The 20267-nt window shown below is 37.5% G+C and overlaps 2 protein-coding genes across 3 annotated transcripts; both read right to left on the minus strand.

Moving 5' to 3' along the window:
- Positions 1-1654: 1654 nt before the first annotated feature.
- On the minus strand, positions 1655-9732 carry LOC147850265 (uncharacterized). The gene is made up of 3 exons (XM_087336767.1): positions 9586-9732; positions 7952-8209; positions 1655-2033 (listed from the first exon to the last, which is right to left on the minus strand). Exons 1-3 carry the CDS (start codon positions 9730-9732, stop codon positions 1920-1922), a joined length of 519 nt encoding a protein of 172 aa, XP_087192893.1. The 3' UTR covers positions 1655-1919.
- A 1895-nt stretch (positions 9733-11627) lies between these two features.
- Positions 11628-18431, minus strand: ARP5 (actin-related protein 5). 2 transcript variants are annotated; one of them, XM_087336405.1, is made up of 12 exons: positions 18301-18431; positions 17601-17671; positions 17385-17509; positions 16826-16862; positions 16608-16715; positions 16215-16324; positions 15280-15389; positions 15070-15160; positions 14411-14845; positions 13788-13915; positions 13069-13417; positions 11628-12249 (listed from the first exon to the last, which is right to left on the minus strand). In XM_087336405.1, the coding sequence occupies exons 1-12, from the start codon at positions 18357-18359 to the stop codon at positions 11752-11754; spliced, it is 2121 nt and encodes a 706-aa protein (XP_087192531.1). In that variant the 5' UTR covers positions 18360-18431; the 3' UTR covers positions 11628-11751. The 2 variants fall into 2 exon arrangements, with proteins under 2 accessions (XP_087192531.1, XP_087192532.1); XM_087336406.1 differs by lacking the exons at positions 17601-17671; positions 18301-18431 and having other exon boundaries at positions 16818-16862; positions 17385-17479.
- Between the last annotated feature and the right edge of the window lie 1836 nt (positions 18432-20267).

Below are 20267 nucleotides of genomic sequence, written 5' to 3' on the forward strand. Positions count from 1 at the left end.
TGAAGGGTTGGATCATCCAATTATTCAAAGATATTGGGGGACAAAAATTTGTTAAATGTTTATGGCATAGTCTCGCATGAATCATCTCAATGTAAAGGATTGGCTCAATGAACTTTCTTGTGGTCTTGGTGATAAAATGTGAGCTTGCACGATTTGTATAGGCTCAACAACCCACACATTGCAAATTGTGATAAAAAAACATTTTGACCATATTTGTTTGGAATGTTTAAAAATGGTTGTGAACATAATTTTGTTGTCATTCAATACTACCTTCAAATAGTTGTGATCACAACGTTATCATTCAATACTACTAATCATTCTCAAGCAAATGGCCAAATTGGACATATAAATCAAGTATTGTCAATATGCTTTATCCATATGGTAATACCAAAGCAAACGAGCTGAGAGGATTACTTACATCTCCTGGAGGTAACATATAATAGTGCAAAATGCGTTCCTTCATGGGTTAGACCTTTAATGTTGTATGGTTTCCAACCTAGTTCCCAAATAATGGTTGGAATTGGTAAAGAGCAATTAAATAATTTTTCAAGAACTGGTTGAAGATTGATTGGATATGCTGGATATTGCATTTCTAGGGTCAAACATGCCCAAGATCTTTAAAAAACATGTGTGGATGAGAAGCATGAGCTTGTAATCTTCAAAGAAGGAGAGCACGTATATCACAAAGTTCCTAAGAACTCTAAGACTCATAACATCGACAAAGTTCCAAATTTGGAAGAACATTATAATTTGTGTGCAGTTTCCAATCTTGAATGGTTAAGGTGGCTTACAAGTTGGATTAATCATCTTCCTCTACCAAGGTTCATCCCGTTTTTCCTTTTAATTGTCTAAATATTTAAAGTTGTTTGAAACCAATTGCCTTTGAATATCTTAGGGAAATGCTATTGCATAGGATAAAGTTCCCAATTTAGTGATGGTGTTATCGTATGAACCTAAACACCGAGTAGAGTGATGATGTTGTGGGGGCTGAAGCACATTTTGATGGGGAGATGAGGAACCTAGACTCATTTTGTTGTTGTGTGTACAAGATTTTGGTGGTAACTGGCAAGATGGTTGATGTGGACAAAAGAAGAATACTTCTTGACCTTTTGATAAGGATGACTGTTGATGGTGTGGAGGTTGGAAACATATTCTTGAGGGTTGAGGAGGTGTGTACTTTATCAAATTATTGGATATATCTTCCATTGAACGGATAATCATTATTCCTTTTTAGATGAAGACGAAGGAGATGGCCGAACTCGACATGAGGGATAGTTGTGGGCTAACCAAGGCAGCCCACCGCGTTCTACGTCAACATGGTTCATCATAACTCAAGTGACATTACATGAGTTCCAAGTTGGAGAATGGGTTAAAGGAAAAGAAGGAACCGGAGGACATGCTCACATTCGAATAGATGACGACATAAGAGCAAGTGGCGTGAACTAACCATTATGGCCCACTGCGTTCTATGTTCACTACATATACTAATACAACGTCTCATTTCATTCTTTTGCGTCTTTCACTACCCTTCTTTGTGATTTTCATAGGTCATCAAATAAATAAATAAATATGCATCATAATCTTCTAGACAAGGTCTTAGTGACAACTACCACCCATGGTGATTCAATGACATTTTGAACACATTCCCTAGATTTGCATTTCTTCGAACGACATTAACCCTCCAACGACGATATAGGGAAATGTGGCTTCCTTGATCATTATTAATATGCGACATATGATTCCTTTGAATTATCGAACAATAAATTCTCAAATATGAAGAACACCCAAAAAAGGTATAAAACATGTCTATTACTAAATTTAATTTGTGCTTTGGATTTTAACGGTAGGCATAAATAAATTATGAAACTATAAGTTGTTCAATTGTTTGTAACATATAAATCTTTAAAACTACGTAAATCTTAATGGAATTCCTTAGCTAACCTTACATCTAGTTGGTGCGCTTTTGCTTTCTCATTTGCAAGTTCTGTACTTATGTTCCAACTTTCAAATAGATAGCTCTTGTCAATGTTTGTCTACAACATATAGTTTCCAAAACAATAATGATATTGACTGCTAAAATAAAAATGCATTGGTATGAGCATTCAAAGAGGAAGCCAACATACCAAAATTATCAAATCCCCCATGTATTTCTTCAATGTACCTTTGATAGCTTAAGGGATTAAGAGTTACCTTGTTCTCATATAATAAAAGTGTTGAAATCTAAGGTATTAGTATGTTTGGGGAAAAAGTATAAGTCGAGTGTGGATAGGCTTACGCCCTCATAGCATTATTTGTTTAATAGAAGGATTGTTATTTGTTCACTAGAAGGATTATTCTCAACTTTGGCCTTTAGGAGGTGAAGTTAGAAATTATGTTGATGAGATTTCCCAATTGTTGATTGGAAGTACATTGTAAGAAGTGTTTCCAACTTCTAGACCACTCATGACATTGTCTTGCACCAAAACATATTTAGGCTAGAGAGTAAATGTGCAACAAATTTAGGCACTATACATATGTAATCCAATCCACTTATTAAGTTATACAAAGATTTGAAAAATCCATGTACCAATAATGGAATATAAACAGAGAACTCAATAATATTGTTGCGATGTCCTGTAAAATGGCTACAATGCAAGTGATGCTAGGGGAGTGCAAAAGGCTTATGAGACCAATTTTCAAGGCATGTGATTCTAACATTTGTGTAGGGCAAGCCTAATGGATATTGGGCACACTAAGATAGATTGGTTGTTTCTACCCCAATATGTCGGCCTACCTAGAATGAAGAGGCCAATTGTCTAGAAAGGGGGTTGGGTTCAATATCCCTAGTGTGGATTGGAGCTTGTAAATATCCATTGTAAGGGAATGTCCCCTAGGTTGTGGTTGGTGTAGACTTAATATATAGGTTAAACCACCATTAAATATAACAAAGAAAGTGGTTGGATATTATTCTACTTGAATTTGTGGGGTTCTTGATCTCACTTTCTTACAAGAGTTATTGTGCATGACTACCATGCATCTAACATTGTAGGACAATAGATGCCATATTCACACTTTGCAACAAAATTTCAAGATTGATTTCCAACTATATTTCCTTGCAATAAAGGCACAATAAGCTTGACAACGATGTTATGGAGACATTGTACCATGTGATCTATAAATATGAATTCAGGAAATGTCGAATTAAAAGATACTATAGTTTTGATGGTCTATACATAGGAATGCGAGGAGACACATTTTTTTTTTAAGAAAAGATTTCCCTCATTAGTATTAAGAAAAAATGCCGGAAGTCTACAAAATGGACAATAAGAGAGTGTTATATACAAAAAGGATGATGAGGGCAAGGGCCAAGGGTGACAATATTTTCAGATTGGTCCTTGAGAGGAGGTTGTGAACAGAGGGAACTTCCTCCATAATTGCAGTAATTTTTTCTTTTTCTTAAGAACAACCTCTGAAGAGCCTGACATATTGTCATATTGCCCACGCACTACCGCCAATAAGCTCTCCCATAATTCTGGCAATATATCTGAGAGAAGAGGAACTATGGAATCATATCGTCTTTTACAACGATACTTCCATAAGATCCATAATGTAACCGTAGATATTGTTTTCCGTACATGGGTTGCATGCATTTGCTTGCGAGGTTGCTAAAAAGGGGAGATAGAAATTAGATGTCTGTTGATGACTGTCATAGTCTCTAGAGCATCATCTGCCTCATACAACAAGAGATTGGAATGGAGAACCCCCCATACTGTTGATCCCTAGGAGAAGAAGCAACTTGCATTAATTGTCAGGAATAAAGAAAGAACTTTATTCCATACCTATTGGGCTAGTAAGCAGGACAAGAGAGCATGCTTGGTAGTTTCCTGCAAATCAACGCAATAACAACATTGTCTAAGAACGGTTGCCACATTTCCTTTCAATGACTAACCTACTAGTAGTGCCGCATGTAGTAAAAGGCATCTAAAGAGAATATATTTTGTTGGTCCCCAGAAAGACCAAATCCATTTCCAATAAGCCTTCAAATGAATGCTTGAAACACCCTACTTATTCCAGTGCTTTTGAGCTGCAGGAGCTAGAATACTCTTAGACATGAGTAAGGTTCTACCAAATTTCACTGTGTATTGAAAGAAAGGAACTTTTTGCAATGGATCCATCATGGGATTGGTCCAAAACCATCCCCCATGGATCCCACGTCAGCCTACTAACTTTTTGTCGTGCATATAACCAAAGCATATCCCACAAATGAGTTATTGACGGTTGTGGATCTAAGAGCCATTTCCTACCAGATTTGGCAATCACCCTAATTGGAACAACGAGTAGGTTCTGTAGTAAATTATTTGAGGGTGTACAAGGCTGCAATTTATTATCCTGTTGAGTATTAAAATACAAAATACATCCGTTTGTAGAAATTCCTTTAACAAAGAACATCATGCCATTTGTAAGGCAACCAAACCACATATGATCTTGCATTGGCTGAAGTCACGCTAAGGCCTACGAGAAGGCCGCTGAAATATCCATTGTCATTGTCTTCGCCCCATATACCGAGTGTAACTGCTTAAGTCGGTCTGCTTTTGGCATCCATTGAAAATGAATCTAGGATGCCATTAATGTTGTTGGCCCATTGTCAAGTTTTCCCCATGCAATACGAGATCTAAGGCCCAATACATTTCCAATAGAATCCCGGACGAGTGAATTAGCCAAAAGCGGTTGATTCATCCAACCATCCCACTTGTCAGGCATCTGTTTGTGTAAGAAAATCTTGATTACATCCCACGCTCTGACGATTCCCAGGAGAAATCTATTGGATGTTAGATTCCACCTTGGTTTCTGTACATCTGTAAAGAACATCCATTTCAAAGAAGGCAACCAATTTCGTCCCGTCTTGGGAGATAATTGCATCAGCTGATTAAGCAACATACCCTTCCATGCCTCTGTCCCTGGAAACAGTCCTTTGACTACAAACTTTGTCAAAAGAGCTCAAGATTGCATCAAGGGATCTATTAAAGCCAGCCTTCCTTGGCTTTTCAGCCTAATCAAAACATCCCATGCCACCTTGGCCACTCCTCGAGACCCATTTTTTCCACCCTAGAGGAAGTTACATATGAGGCTTTGAACTTTCATAATTGTCGACCTAGAGAACAACCAAATAGATGCGATAAGCCACATTGAGGCCAACAACACTGAATTTGCAATCACAACTGGGTTGGCAAAGGATAGGTGCTGAGAGTCCCAATATACTAGCTTACACTTGATTGATAACAACAATGGTGCTAACATCACTTCAGATGGTAAATCTATATGAACAAGACAACCTAAGTAATGAATGGGCTCCCCATGATTAAGCCAATAGAATGCAGGGCCTGGATACCACGTTGGACGCGGTTTATCACTGGCCCAAAGGCCTACATATTTATTCCAATTGAGAGAGGCTCCAATAGCATCTGAAAATATTTGCAAAGAATTCTGTACCCAATCAAGATTAATAACATCTCCATGAATATAAAGAGTAGTGTCATCCACAAACTCAGCATCGAGAACTGTCGAGTTTGCAATAGGTAAGGCAATTGCTTGGATGGCCGTCGTTGAGGATCTAAGAAAAGATGATAGAGCTTCCCCAAATAGAATGAAAAGAAAAGGTGCTACCAGACAACCTTGTCTGACAGATCTGGAAATTGGAAATAATGTATCATTGCCTCATGAAAATAGAACCAAGCTAGAAGCATGTCTATATAATGTAGAAACACATTTTACCCATTGTATTCACTAGAAGATCCTATCTTAAGCAATTCTGTATCCTGGCCTCATTGCTTGCGGATGAAACTCATAGAGTTTCTATAGCTCAAATCTGGTCTAAATATAGTTTCTCTGATGCCTTTCGGCTCAGGGATATCACTCATGTCATCCTTGATGTCAAGAGTTTCTTCATAAATATAGTTGCCTCTTCAGTTGATCGATGAAGTGCACAGATTGCTAATTTGCGTCGGGCATTGGCTGCAACACAAAAGTTATTGGAAAAATACCCAACCTCACCTATGTTGCTCTTGGATTTACAAGAAGTAAAAAGCAATTTCAAAAAAAGCAACATGTGAGAGGTTTGTATTTCTACCAGCGTAATACAACTTCTTGGTCACAAAAGTAGGATAGGGTTAACGGAGAGATCTTCAGTCAATTTAAACAGAAGTATAAATCACTATCTATTAAAACCCTAAAACGACCTGATGGTTCTTATACAACGGATGATTCTGAGATGCGGGATATAGCTACGATATATTACCATAAGTTGTTATCTGCTAAATCCTTCTTAGAAGAAGATCTTAATAAGAGTGAACTTGTACTAGAAATAGTACAACAGAAGGTCACTCATTTAATGGCTTCCCAGTTGCTTCAACCATATACAGACACCGAAGTCTGGACAACGGCTAAATCCCTGGGTAAATATGTGTGTCCTGGAAAGGATGCCATAGGAGCGGTATTCTATTTGCATTATTGGGACTTGTTGGGGCATATTCTTACTAGAGCTGTTAATTAATTTTCTCAACAGGGAATATGCCCAGTGAATGGACGAAAGGAATCATATAAATGATTTCGAAATCAAATGCTCAATGTAATGAAATCTTAAAATGGCATCCATTAACTTTGCTTAACGACATGTATAAAATAGTAGCAAAGACAATAGCCAATAGAATGCAACCACTGTTCCCTTGATTATACATGATACACAATCGGGATTCCTTCAAGACAGAAGCATATTTGACAATATCTTCCTTTTTTGGGAGATGATTGCATTGGCCCAACATCACAAACACTCCCTTCCTCTACTATTATTAGATTTTGAGAAAGCATATGATAAAGTAGACTGGGACTTTCTGGAGGCAATTCTATTAAGATTACAAATATACGTGAAGGAATTAAATGAAAGTATGTTTTACTTAAAAAATATGGTTGATGTTGATAGATGTCTATAAAGTGCATGTGAAACAACTCTTATGAAATTTGGGCAATGTGAATCTATTTAAAATAATATGTGATTAAGCAACTATAAATAGAGGCTATGTTGCAATGCATAAAAGTACTAGATCCATATCATATTCTTAACTATGAACATAAGAGCTTCTAATATGGTCATTTTAGTACATGTAACCAAGAACAAAATACGAAGGGTTCATGGGCACCACCCATAACAAATAGATTACACCATAGGTCAAAGGGTTTGAATGGTTCACATGCATCCCTATTACCAATACATAATATGTACAATACATAGAAGTGGCTTGGGTTCATATTTCATGTCTTGCCTAAATGTCTTGATGGAAACCAACAATCTCAAGTTCATGGGAATCATCCATTATTTCTACAAGTTCATGGGAATTATCCATTATTTCTAGGGCCTAGTCTTTCATTCCCCTCCTTATTGGTCATTTCTCCACTCCTAACTCATTGTACTCCTTCATTGTTGTCGTTTTAGATTTGACCATGCACTGCCATTACATGTATCATAATGCATATGCAAGCTTCTAAACCAATCTAATCAAGGTTCTTACCGATTAAATTATCTTTTAATGGGCATAAGACCTTACAATTTTCCTAGTTTTGACTTTTGTCAATGTCTTAGGAATTTTACATAGTAAATATGGTAAAGTCACAGAAGTACCTCAATAATAATAGTGCAAACACTAGGGGAAGCTAGGCACAATCAAAATGTTTAAAGCTACAAAACTTCAAGATACATGGAAAAAGAGAATGGAACAAGAAAGAAGACTTTGAAGGACAATGAAAGGTTATGGGACGACACCAAATTATTTGTGAAACAATTCAAACGTGTAGATAATGTAACAAATTGCAAGCTTACCTAATTTTGGTTTTTTACTTTGTTTAAAATTTGTTTAGAAAATGGTGACACAAATGCATCAAAGATAAATGGATATTTGAGCACATATTGATTAATACGTACTTCTTTAAGAGGGGTTTTGAAATGTGTAGAAGACACATCTAGAGGTGGTGTATAAGACCAACATTGGAATCTCTTGAGCTCGGGTCGATGGCAAAGACGTGGAACTGTGCATATATTTCTTAGCTTGTAATGCCCAACCTCTCGTGAGAACTTAGGTGTCGACTCCAGCTCTGTGCTGATGTTCCATTTTGATGGTCTCTCACCGAAAAGACCATATGGTAACATATTACTGAGGACAAAGCCACATGCCTCCTTTGCCTACTTTGAATAGAAGTTAACATAAAAAAGTTGCATTAGCACTACCGTTCATGCAAGTGCTTCTTGTAATTGATACTTGTTGCCTTTTAAACATAAAAGTACTTGATGATATAGTTAAAAAAAATGATAGCATGCCTTTGATGCAAATGTGGCCTCTAGACCTTGTAATTGGGAATAAATCTCAAGCAACAAGCACTTGGGTTTAAGTAATCTCGTGTTTAGGTTGCTTTGTGGTAGTCATGCTACAAAATGAGTGAGTTTTACCATGCATAGCATATGGTCTTGGAAAAAATTTATCCACCTTCATCCCAAGAAAGTATTATTCAATATTGGATGTGATTTAGCATTAAGACATGTATGTCCCACACACACACACACACATATGATGATTAATTAGATCCATTAAAGCCGAGTTGGGCAATAACAAAGATACATTCATGAATCAATAAGGTTGTCCATTGGAATTATTCACACAAGGCTCCTTATAAAGCTCAAAGATGCAAATGGAATCCAAGAATCAATAAGGTTGTCCATTGGAATTATTCACACAGGGCTCCTTATAAAGCTCAAAGATGCAAATGGAATCCAACCGGCACAATAGCACGAGCCACAATTGGACGAATATAAACTGTGAGAGGCATTTTGGACAACAACCACAAGGCTCCTTATAAAGCTCAAAGATGCAAATGGAATCCAAGAATCAATAAGGTTGTCCATTGGAATTATTCACACAAGGCTCGTTATAAAGCTCAAAGATGCAAATGGAATCCAACCGGCACAATATCACGAACCACAATTGGACGAATACGAACTGTGAAAGGCATTTTGGACAACAACCACAAGGCACGCGTGCAAGGGTCAACATGTAAAGCGAAGATATTCTTTTTTGGAAAAAAAGAAAAACATGTAAAGCGAGGAGGTTGTGGTACAAAAAAAGTAGTACCCATCACAAAGTGGATGAATAAGAAGGGTGGTTGGGGTGAGGCACTACGTAGTTGGGCGGGCGGGTCAAGGAGGGCTCATGTAGCAAGTCTAACATGGGCGAGACGCGGGGCTGGGTGTGGCATTTGGGCGGGCAGTGGGTCGGACATGTATAAATAGAAACCCGATGTTTTAGGTTATGGGTGCCAAGGGTGTGCGATTTGGGCGGGCTGGCTGCCCAAATGGATGATGGCACGAAAAACATGTCTTGGTCACACATGGTCAATGTTAAGAGGAGGATATGGATATGGATATGAATATAGTCTCATATAGATATGGATATGGATCATACATGACAGAAACAAAGACACAGACAAAGACACAGACACAGGGTAGGTAGATATGTTGTACATTTTACATGGATATGGAAATTTCTTTGCAATGATGATACATACGAGGAGGGGTCTTGGAGGGGGTGATAAGGCGAGATCTTGTGGAGGAGCATCATCATCATCATCTGTCTCCTTCTCCTCCTCCTTCTCCTTCTCCTGCTCCTGCTCCTCCTCATTGACATGATCATCCACTACATTTGGAGAAGGCATGGCCGATTGCTATCTCTCTCTGTCTCTGTCTCTCTCGCTGTGGTCTCTTTGATTGCCTTTTGCATGAATGGAATGACATGACATGAACCTTCTTCATATCTCGACTTTTCTTCATCAATCACCAATCATCACAAACACACACACACACACACATATTACTAGTATTTGGTCCTTGTTTCGGAACTTTGGCCGGCCGGCCGGCCACACGAATATGTATCATGCCTAAACTTCCTTGTGTGTCCATTCATTGAACGAGCATATTCTCGGTCTGTCCATCCACTTTGAGAATTTGTGGAATACCATGGCATCATGCCAATGCCCCCCCCCCCCCCCCATTCAAATGCCACTAGTCACCCTTCGACTTTCAAGAGGCACTCTCAATCCACATTCTGCGAGTTGTGCCGTCGAGAAGTATGTATGAAACCGAGGTCTTGTCTTACAAATAATCGCCATTGCACAAGAAGTATGAAACCAAGGTCTTGTCTTACAAGTAATCGCCATTTCACCCACCCCCCAAGAAATTCGTTCCCAACTCTCTCATTCCTCAACAAGTCGTCATTTGTTTCTAATACACAAATTGTGTGATGGCTTGTATACAAAAATCTACGGTGTCGAATACTATAGGGAAATATAATGAAAATAGAAAAAAAACGATGTTTATTGGAACGTCATCACTTAAATCTATTTTTTGGCTCTTGCATAATGCTTAACGCTTTAGAAATATATTTTGATTACTAGCATCTATATTCCATGCTTGCTTTGGAGGAGCAGCATTTGGTGGGTTCCAAGCATTAACCCGTAAACTAACTTTCTTTTTGTTGAAACTAAAGTGGTGTCCACATTACAAAATATGAACCGAATGGAGGCATCATGTTTATCTTGTCCAACTGATGATACTTTTCATTTGGCTCTTTTTTTTCATCATTTTTCCCATGATTTCTCTAAATAAAGCATCAAGAAAATGTTAATACAAGTTGTTCATAAGTGAAAAGCACTTCTTTGTTAGATGAGAATATTGCTAAATAGGCAAAAAGGAATCATCAACAATCTTATCAAACTAAAGCCCATGCTAGAGCTAATGCTTTTCCGTTTATCTCTTGAGCCCACTAGGTTTGAGCAAATGTTTCCAATTGTCGTTCCTTCCAAAATGATTATAAGTAACAATTCAAAAAGTTTTGGCATTTAGGGACATTGATAGTTGGTTGGAGTTGTTGCACATGATATATTGAAATGTCATTAACATAAAAAACATGTGTAAGATAAGCATACTTTGAAATCATTTCCATGGTTATGGTGTTTTGAAATTGGCAGTATGCAAATCACATGACCAAGGATTGCTGCCACTACAACAATCTTAAAGAGTTAATTACTAAGACATGCATTAGGTAATCTTGCATTGCATATTATTTGTTAATTTGCATGATATTGATACTTCTACCAAGTCTAAGGGGAAATTTTCATCTTAGAATACAGCAAAGCACAGAAATGCTGTTGCCTAGCCCTTTTCAGCATTCTCGCATTCTTTATAATTGTCCTCAACATCCCACAATGTTGTGGCAATAAGTATATGACTCATGAGAGAACATCTCAATAGATAGATTCAACACTAAATCAACGCCGATAATAACATGGCCCAATGGTTGTCAAGATTAAAATAACAGTGGAGCAAAATCAGACCACCACACCTAAATGATTTTTTAATCAAGTTGGCCACAAAAAGAAAACCCCGGAGAGGATTGATTGATCAACCTCACACAATCTGATTCTGAACTCTTGAAGAAATTCTGATTGCTAAAATCAATGTTTCTCAAGTATAAAAAGAATGTGATAAATGCAAGCAATTTAAACGAATTTTCAGGTCCATGTGTTTAATTTTGTATTTCATCACATAATAATGAATACTGAATTAATGTGATCCTTCTCTATTAAACTTTTTGTATGGGTTCATCATTGTACATACATAACCGCCATTTCCATAGCGGTACCAACACCATAGGTTTCAATAATTCAACCTCAACCTCAACTCAACATAGAGTATTTCAACATATACTTCTGTATCCAATATTCACCTTTCTCCTCATAATCGGCTTTTGTAAAAACACGCTTGTCGAAAACTGATGAGTTGGCATACAAAGAAGCACCATGCCAAGCATCCAATAGTGGATCTTGGGCCCTCACAACCTTAAGAATGGAGCCTTGAGGCCTATTTTTCTTCAACTCAAGAAGCACCCGTTTGTCAATCCCATCAAATAGAGTGTTACCTCCAGTCAACAAAACGGTTCCATCAATGATTGGCTGAGACCAATCACCTGGCAATCTCTTCATCGACACATTTATTGCCTCATCCAAACCCACTTGATCTATACCAATGAGATGGGGTTGGAAGATGATCTCAGGACACCGAAACCTCTCTAACCCAAATGTGATTCGGAAATCCTCCGCCGTTAGTTGGCGAATTTGTGGAGCTTCAGGAACCAGGCCCATCTTAGAAGCTGGATTGAAGGAAGGATCGAGCTCCTATAAAAAGAAAAAGTTGTCATTGTCACCGAAACCTCTATCATTTATAAAAAAAAGATCCAAAATATAGCAAAAACAACGAAAATACTTGATTGCTTTTACCCTAGAAAAGGATACAACAGTTGTTACCAACTATCCGAGGAAAAAGGAACTATATAAATAAAGAAAGCACATAATGCTCATTAAATTGAAACATATTGCTAGGGGCAAAGTGAACCCTTATGTTTCAAGAAAGAAAATGGATTCATTACAGGCATGTAAGGATTAATGAAAGAATAGGTGATTGTCAAAGTTCTACGTATCTGTTAGGTATGGAAAGCCCATTAGTCACAATTTTGTGTGAAATAGTCTATGCGGCATTGTTTTAAAACCTCGAAGATGAGATTTTTCTAAAAGAGCATTCCTCTCAATTCTGTATGTCTTGTACTATTTTCATACTGCTTTAAACTCATTTTTATCTGCATTTAAACCTTTGTAAGACTGATCACATCTTCATGGGTTTTGTTTAGCACATGCCCATGGTTATACTGAGGTCTTCTTGATCTTCTGAATAGGAGCTTATTAGCATATTGTTTTGGTGGCAAAGTTTACTATCTTATAATATGTGAGTTTGTTCCACTTATGACTACGTATTACACCCCATGCTAGTCAAACCCTTTAACAAGTCATGCCACATGACTAATCAATCTATTATTAGATTCTCAATCAGCATGCAATATCAAGAGAAGGACAAAATCCATCTGTCATTCATCAAGTCCAATCACAAAATAGAAGAAAGTTAGAAGAATAGGACATTTCATACATGATGCAACAAAATACCTGTAGCCGTGCGTTAACCCGTGCAAGTTCAACTTCATTCTCATCAGGCTCATCATCATCTTCATTATCTTTCCCCATCTTTTTATAGAGTTGCCAATCTTCCTCCCTAGCACCAAAAGTGTCTTCATCTTTTCCATGATCGAAAGCTGCTGTTGTGAGGAGTTTCATTCGCTCTTTTTGTGCTGCATTAAGCCGTTCACTACGGTTTCCAACAGTAGATGCCAAGTTTGATCTGCCTGCAGGGCCACCAGCATTACCTCCCAACTTTGGCTTCTTTCTTTGCTCGATCTTCGCTGCTAGCTCAGCTTGTCGGGCACGTAAATCCTCTACATATTGTTCTGGATTTGCCCTACGATATAGAACTTTTAGACTCCACTAGGCAATCTATAGTTTTTGAAAGCCTAATAACTAGTTTGAAAAGGCCTTCAATTTGGGAGAAAAAATAGGTAATATATGTACTAATATATATTGCCTATATCTCAAAACAGTTAGTAGTTAAACTAGTTACCTATTTTAACTGGTTTAACTAATATATTTTGGAATCAATTTATTTACAGTCTTTATCCATACTTAAAGATAAACACTAATTTTTCTCTTTCTCTAATTAGTTTCTTCATGTGTGTGATGTGCATAAGTGCAAGCACATGTAGGCTCTGTGTATGGTTAAATAGGTTCTGTGACTCATCCTGAAATAAAACAATAAAAACTGCAGCACTCACAATCGTTTATCCTCCTCCATGTTTTGTTCTAGCTCCCGTTGTGACATTTCCTCTTGTCGTTTTTGCTTAGCTCTTTGTCTACCTTCCGAGGTTGACTTCAAAAATATCTGCCTCTTTTTTTCCTTCAGCTGCAGTCAGGAACCAAGGAGCAATGAGACTAACAAAATATTGTAACACTATCAACATATGCTCAACACTGAGAAATGGCATTGGACAACCACCCTAAATACCCTCCTTGCCTAGTGTATATGACCCTGACTATTGGTGCTAAGACTACTCTTTTGAATAGCTGTTCATTATAAGTTACGCAATATAATCAGACTTCCCTCTTCCCATTTATCGAAATATATGACCCTAAATACCCTCCTTGCCTAGTGTATATGACCCTCACTATTGGTGCTAAGACTACAGTTTTGAATAGCAGTTCATTATAAGTTAAGCAATATAATCAGAATTCCCTCTTCCAATTTATCAAAAATATATGTCGATGTCCATAAGGCATGGTAAGGTGGATATTATGCGATGCTTGCTTTATAAAGATATATGTAGTGTAACACCAAACACATGTCAATAGATATTCTACGAAAAATGCGAGTAATAAAGGATTTAAAGGAGAATTCAACTTGTTCAGGTGACAGCATTTCATTCGGAACATCTAACAATGGATATTTCTCTGATTCGAAATCTTTCTCAGGCTCCTTTTCAATTTTGACTGGCTCTCCTTTTGCCTTTTTCAAAGCTGCAGATGCCTTCACTAAAGCACCTTCTACTTCTCGTTTTGACAAATATCCTGATCCTGCCAAAACTGAATTGATTTGATCCTCAGATACATTATCAAGTTCCTCCAAAAGTTGCTCTAACCCTTGAATTTCCACTTCAAGATCTGCAATCTTATAGGAGCGTTTGACAGCTGCCATTTCACGCAATCTTTGGCTTTGCTTCTCTTTTATTGCTGCCTTTCTTGCTAATTCTTCTTCTGAGGGCTTTTCTTCAGCTGGTGGTGGAATCCATGGAAGTTGCCAGGACCTTGTTTTCTCCTCTGCGTCTTTACCTTTCCTCTGCAAAGACAAGAATAAATCATTTCTCGTATCAATGGGTATTTAGAGGATGCCAGGATTTTGGAGGATCAACATTTGGAAATAGTAACCAACAACGTAATAAAAAGAATGTTCACAAATACCTACTTATGACAAATTCAGCCTAGTCATGTCATCTACAGATTATTCAGCCTTTAACACATACTTTAAATATCTGAAGTTTAGAGCAGTATCAAAACTCATACTTTAAATATCTGAAGTTCAGAGCTATAATCTTCTGCAATATAACCATGCTCAATCTTCAAATTCTCAACTTTATCCCAGGTTAAACTTGCACTGTAGCAAAAAATTAAACATAAGAAGTTTGTCAGATGTCAAAGTACTAACCTACATGTATTGATAAGCTTGAAATAGTCTGTAGGGGAAAGAAGCCCAGACACTGTTTAAGCACTTACACATGATAAGGATACTCAAGAGAGAGAAGACGTTTGAAATAGTCTGTCACATGGTATCCCCCAATATTAGTTCTACAGCAGGCTTCCAATACAGGTTCACCACCATAAATCTACAAACAAATACCCCATTTTGAGAGGTGTAGCAATATGTTTCCACATTTGATGTTCAAGATTTTCCAATGTAATGAACAAAAACAACCCACTAAGAAATAGACCATGAACATATTGATCAAAACACATTCCACTGAGTATGATTTTGTGTGTATTAATATGAGACGCAAGGCAGCACATAAAACAAACTTGTATGGCTAAGCAAGAAGACCCAACCTTTAACCTGAAAACATTCAACATACTTACTCCATGTCCGCCGTCACAGTAAGTAACCATGCAAGGAGGATATAACAGCTTGTATGACTTTTCTGCACAAGTTTTGCCATCCCCAGCTAATATCATTACCAATATGATGGACCCAGGTACAAATTGGGAGGCAAACATACACAGGGACTCGCAAGAAAATGATGACCTTCCGGGAAACGTATATATCCCACATGTACCCTCAGTATCTATCAAGGCAGAAAAAAGGTCATGCCCCTAACAAAACTTGCAATGTTATAGGAATAATATATTGTTTGGAGGCTTTTCTACATGACGAATTCATCCCACAACCAGAGTCTTGACTTCCAAATGTCTGTATGCACAATATGAGCAAGGCGATAAACTTTCCTTTCTTTTTCATTACTGACTACTCTAATAGTCTAATCCAGATTCAAATTCTTCATTCTACAATATCTGCAGGAACACTTTCTTTCTTATCACACGCGCAGAACAACCATATTCAAATACACATAAGGATGCATGAAAACAAATGACAAGCAGATAATCTGAACATCAAGTACATACAATAAAATATGTCCTGCAATAAATTATAAGCTTACAGGGATAGAATGTGTTGTGGTGTGTCCAGAACAGACAAGAAGACCATTCGGCCCACATTTTCCAAGTCTTTGATTCCGAAGATAGCTAAAGACTCCATCTATTCCAAGACCTGTTATTAAAATACGCTAGTAAGCATCACAATAGAGACATGATAGAGATGTGCCTATTTGATCACATATAAAGACATTAAGTCTTTGAAATATCAATTTTTGCAGAAAATATATAGTTCTCTTTTTGTTTCTCTTCTTTCAGGCATGGGTGTTTAGAACTTTCCAACAAATTATAGAAGCAACAAATGTACATGGAATGGATATAGTATTGCCTCCATAAGTCTGCCAATGAGCACAATAGTTTCAAACATACTTCAGTCTGTTCTATGCTAAAAAATTCACCTAATGATGGTATGTTGTATGTCTCAAACAAAAGCTCTGCCATCTTGCTCCTTGAATATAATGGATTGCAAGGGCACTCTGTCAAAAGCAATGGATGTTCTATTTTATCTGTTCTCCAAAACAACAACATAGAGAGAATAAGTGAATCAATGCAAAATGTTTCACTTTTTATACACACACAAAACAGAAACGTTGCTCTGAATTCATTACCCCATTACCATCAACACCAATCCGATTGAATATATAATCAAAAATCTGCATTATTCAGAACTTCACATTTAGATTGATTTTAATTGTAAACATATACATATGTTATGTACAGGAACATAGAAAGATATATCATTTAGCTGAAGTAGATACCTTCACAGAAATAATAAAACTCTGAAATCTCAAGATGCATTTAAGAATGAACACTTAATTTTGGTTTTTCTTGTGCAAATATATAAATAGATAGGATGAATATGTATTCAGTTAGCTCCAAACATATATGTTTCAGCGGTTAGCTTCAAAAAAATCCATCTTTTCAAGTTAAGATGTGGAGTTAGGCTGATTCTGCATATTCAAAGATATATTCAGCATGGTATATACGTTCATAGACTTATCTTACAAAAAAGAGAAAAACAGAAACCTGAAGATAATGGATTTTGTTAAATCAAGAAATCAAAATTTTAAAATATGTGAGGTGGTTTGTTGAAAGTTTATTTGTTGGACATGATGCATTTATCTACCGTGTATGGCATCTTGTCTGTAACTTCTATATATTTTGCACAAACTTACACATTCCATAGTCTCAAATTGGTACACAACATTTGCATCAAAAGCTGATCGATATGATGACCGTGTGAAGTCAAGAAATCGGCTTAAAGATGGATCATAGTCTCCCACAATGTTCACCAAGTCTCCTATTCAAAACATGAGACACTGACACAAAGTCAATACAATCTCCTTAAGATAAAATCAAAAGAAAAAATTCCACACTTTCAACTTTGGCACCTGAAGCCTTAAGCCGAGGGCGATGAAGCAAATTCCGAAACACCATACTAGGTTCAGATTCACCTGCCCAGCTGGTATATAAGAGAGAAAATCTTTAACATACCCCTCTAATACTCTGACAACTCAAAAGTAACATTTATCATGCATAGCATATAGTGGTAATCCATGTAAGAGTATATGGTCAGCATATAGCATATACCCCTCAATACTCTGAAGAGCATAATCAGTCTTACAGAATTCATATACTCCTCTTACTTAGTACTCTGGGAGGACTATATATACTACATAGTGAGAATTTATATTCCCTACTAATAATCTGAAATCCACACCAGAACTTGTTGTAGCTGAGATATCATACATGCATGCATACACAGTTTATGTTTCTCGTATAAAACACGTTACATCAGTGATGAGAAACGTACATAGTCACATACATGCTTCTATCAACAAAAATATAATGTAGCCCGCATATAAAGAGTACATCCACAGTGAGAATGTTGTATTATCCGAATGGTACATTCTCACTTGTTAATGCGAGATCTTTGAATGGAGAACATTCACCCATACATAAGATATACATGATTCTATAGAAAAAGAGAATGTTGTGGCACACATACAGAGATGTATGTGCAGAATAGATTGTTGGTCGTACGTAAGTAGGAGTGAAAGGTTGAGATTTTTTTTCTTTTTTAAAGCATACCCGACGCGGCAGGTGTGAGCTCCATTGTCGATGACGATGGCTCGCGGCGAGTCCGCCATGGCTCTCTCTCTCTCTCTGTACACCTCCCTGCCTCTCTCTGCCTCTGCTGCTGCTGCTGCTGCTCTCTCTCTCTCTCTCTCTCTCTCTCTCTCTTCTCTGTGATACATACAAGGTATGGGGTATAGCTCCTTCAGAGGTTTTAATTTTTTACCACAATGCCCTTCGTTCAAATTGCTCACTGGTTTTTTACCAATTCCCTAAATACCCTTCGTTAACAATTGCTCTCTTTTCTTGCCCTCTCTCTCTCTCTCTCTCTCTCTCTCTCTCTCTCTATTTATTTATTTATTATCGTAATTACCTTACCCTAGTCGTAAGTTTTTAGCCCTACGAGCACTGTGTTGTGGGTTTGAAACCCAACTTCCTCACCTCTCTATTATATACTTCTTATATATCTCTTAATTCACTAGATGCCACTGTGGAATGTAGGGGTTGAACCCATGACCACCTGGTCTCCATTGGGCAACCTTACCAACCACTCTCTCTCTGGTGAAAACACCAATTACTTACAATGGGTGTGACAATGGAGTATGGTCACCCACTAACTACACTACATGGGTTGCGGAACATGTTGAATTGCCAATAGGCAAGATGAACACCCCACTGAGGAAAGAATTTTCACTTGCTCCAATAAAGAAATTTGCCACATTAGTACTCCCTTCAACTTTCGTACATATGCTTTCACCCCATGTCTACCATCGAACACAAAAGCGTTGCGCATATTCCAATTATGATGCAATCCCCAATATCTTAGAAATAGAAAAACAATCTCCATCTATGATTTTGGGTCAACCCGTGTAAATTGTGCAAACACCCATTGTCTAGGTGTCAAAGAACACCGTGATAAGACTTGCCAAATTTGAGAAATGTAATTCCAAATCTGACAAGCAATCGAACATTGTATAAATCGATGAGTACTATCTTCCATTTGAACAGTGCAAAAGAAGCAATTACCCATTGTTAGTCCACGACGCTTTAGAGCTAATCCCAAAGGCAATCCTCCAATCAAATTTCTCCAAATGAAGACCTTTGCTACAAGTGGCAATTTAGAATGCCAACTACATTGTAAGATCTGCCACCATCCATGATCGGATTTGTGTATTCCCCATTCTTCTTCAGCCTTAGATGATAACCATCCAAGAGACTCGATAGAGCAATGATACAAAAGATTAGTAGTCACTTGTAACAACGAAGTTTGACCCTTTAAACACCAATCAATCCATGGTTGTTCTCCTGTTTGATGAGGTAAGGGACCTTGCATCAATGGAATATTTTGTAGTTGTTGCCAAATAAACCCATAATTTGGTGGAATGCGTAATAATTGTCGCGCTTCAACAAACTCCAAATTTCTTTGAGATGGAGCCTCAACTATATCTCCCAGCTCTTTGACCCCCAAACGAAACAAACAATTAAATTGAGAGCGCAATCTCTCCTTTCCTAGCCAACATAATAATCGAGAAGACACAATCAGCTCTTTTTGCAAAGAATTACAATGCTCTCTACTAGGTGATGGTTTCCATACACATAACAAGAGTGCTTCTTGCCATGAGGTAACCAAGTGTTGAACACATATAGAGCCCGGAATCCTAAGTGAAATACATCCATTCAGTAATTGCCACAATGAAGCCTTAATTGTTGTCCTCCCATGTGTTAAACCCTTGTTCTCAATGAAATATTGAACAATAGATATCCATGGTTGTGAGTTTGAACACATGTCTTGTAATAATGAAAATCTACGAGCCATCACACGCTTAGATAAGTTCAATATTCCAGCTCCCCCCAAGCGCTTAGGGGTTGCTAGATGATTCCATGCAAACCAAGTGATTCCCATCTTATCCCTCTTCTTCCACAACAAATATCAAAGAGGTTGCAAAATAGAATGCAAAGCCTTCTTTGTCCATGACAACAAT

The sequence above is a fragment of the Azolla caroliniana genome, unplaced genomic scaffold (genome assembly GCF_043228905.1).
Source record: "Azolla caroliniana isolate FFs.n. ecotype wild unplaced genomic scaffold, voAzoCaro1.0.p SCAF_21, whole genome shotgun sequence".
NCBI classification, from domain to species: domain Eukaryota; kingdom Viridiplantae; phylum Streptophyta; class Polypodiopsida; order Salviniales; family Salviniaceae; genus Azolla; species Azolla caroliniana.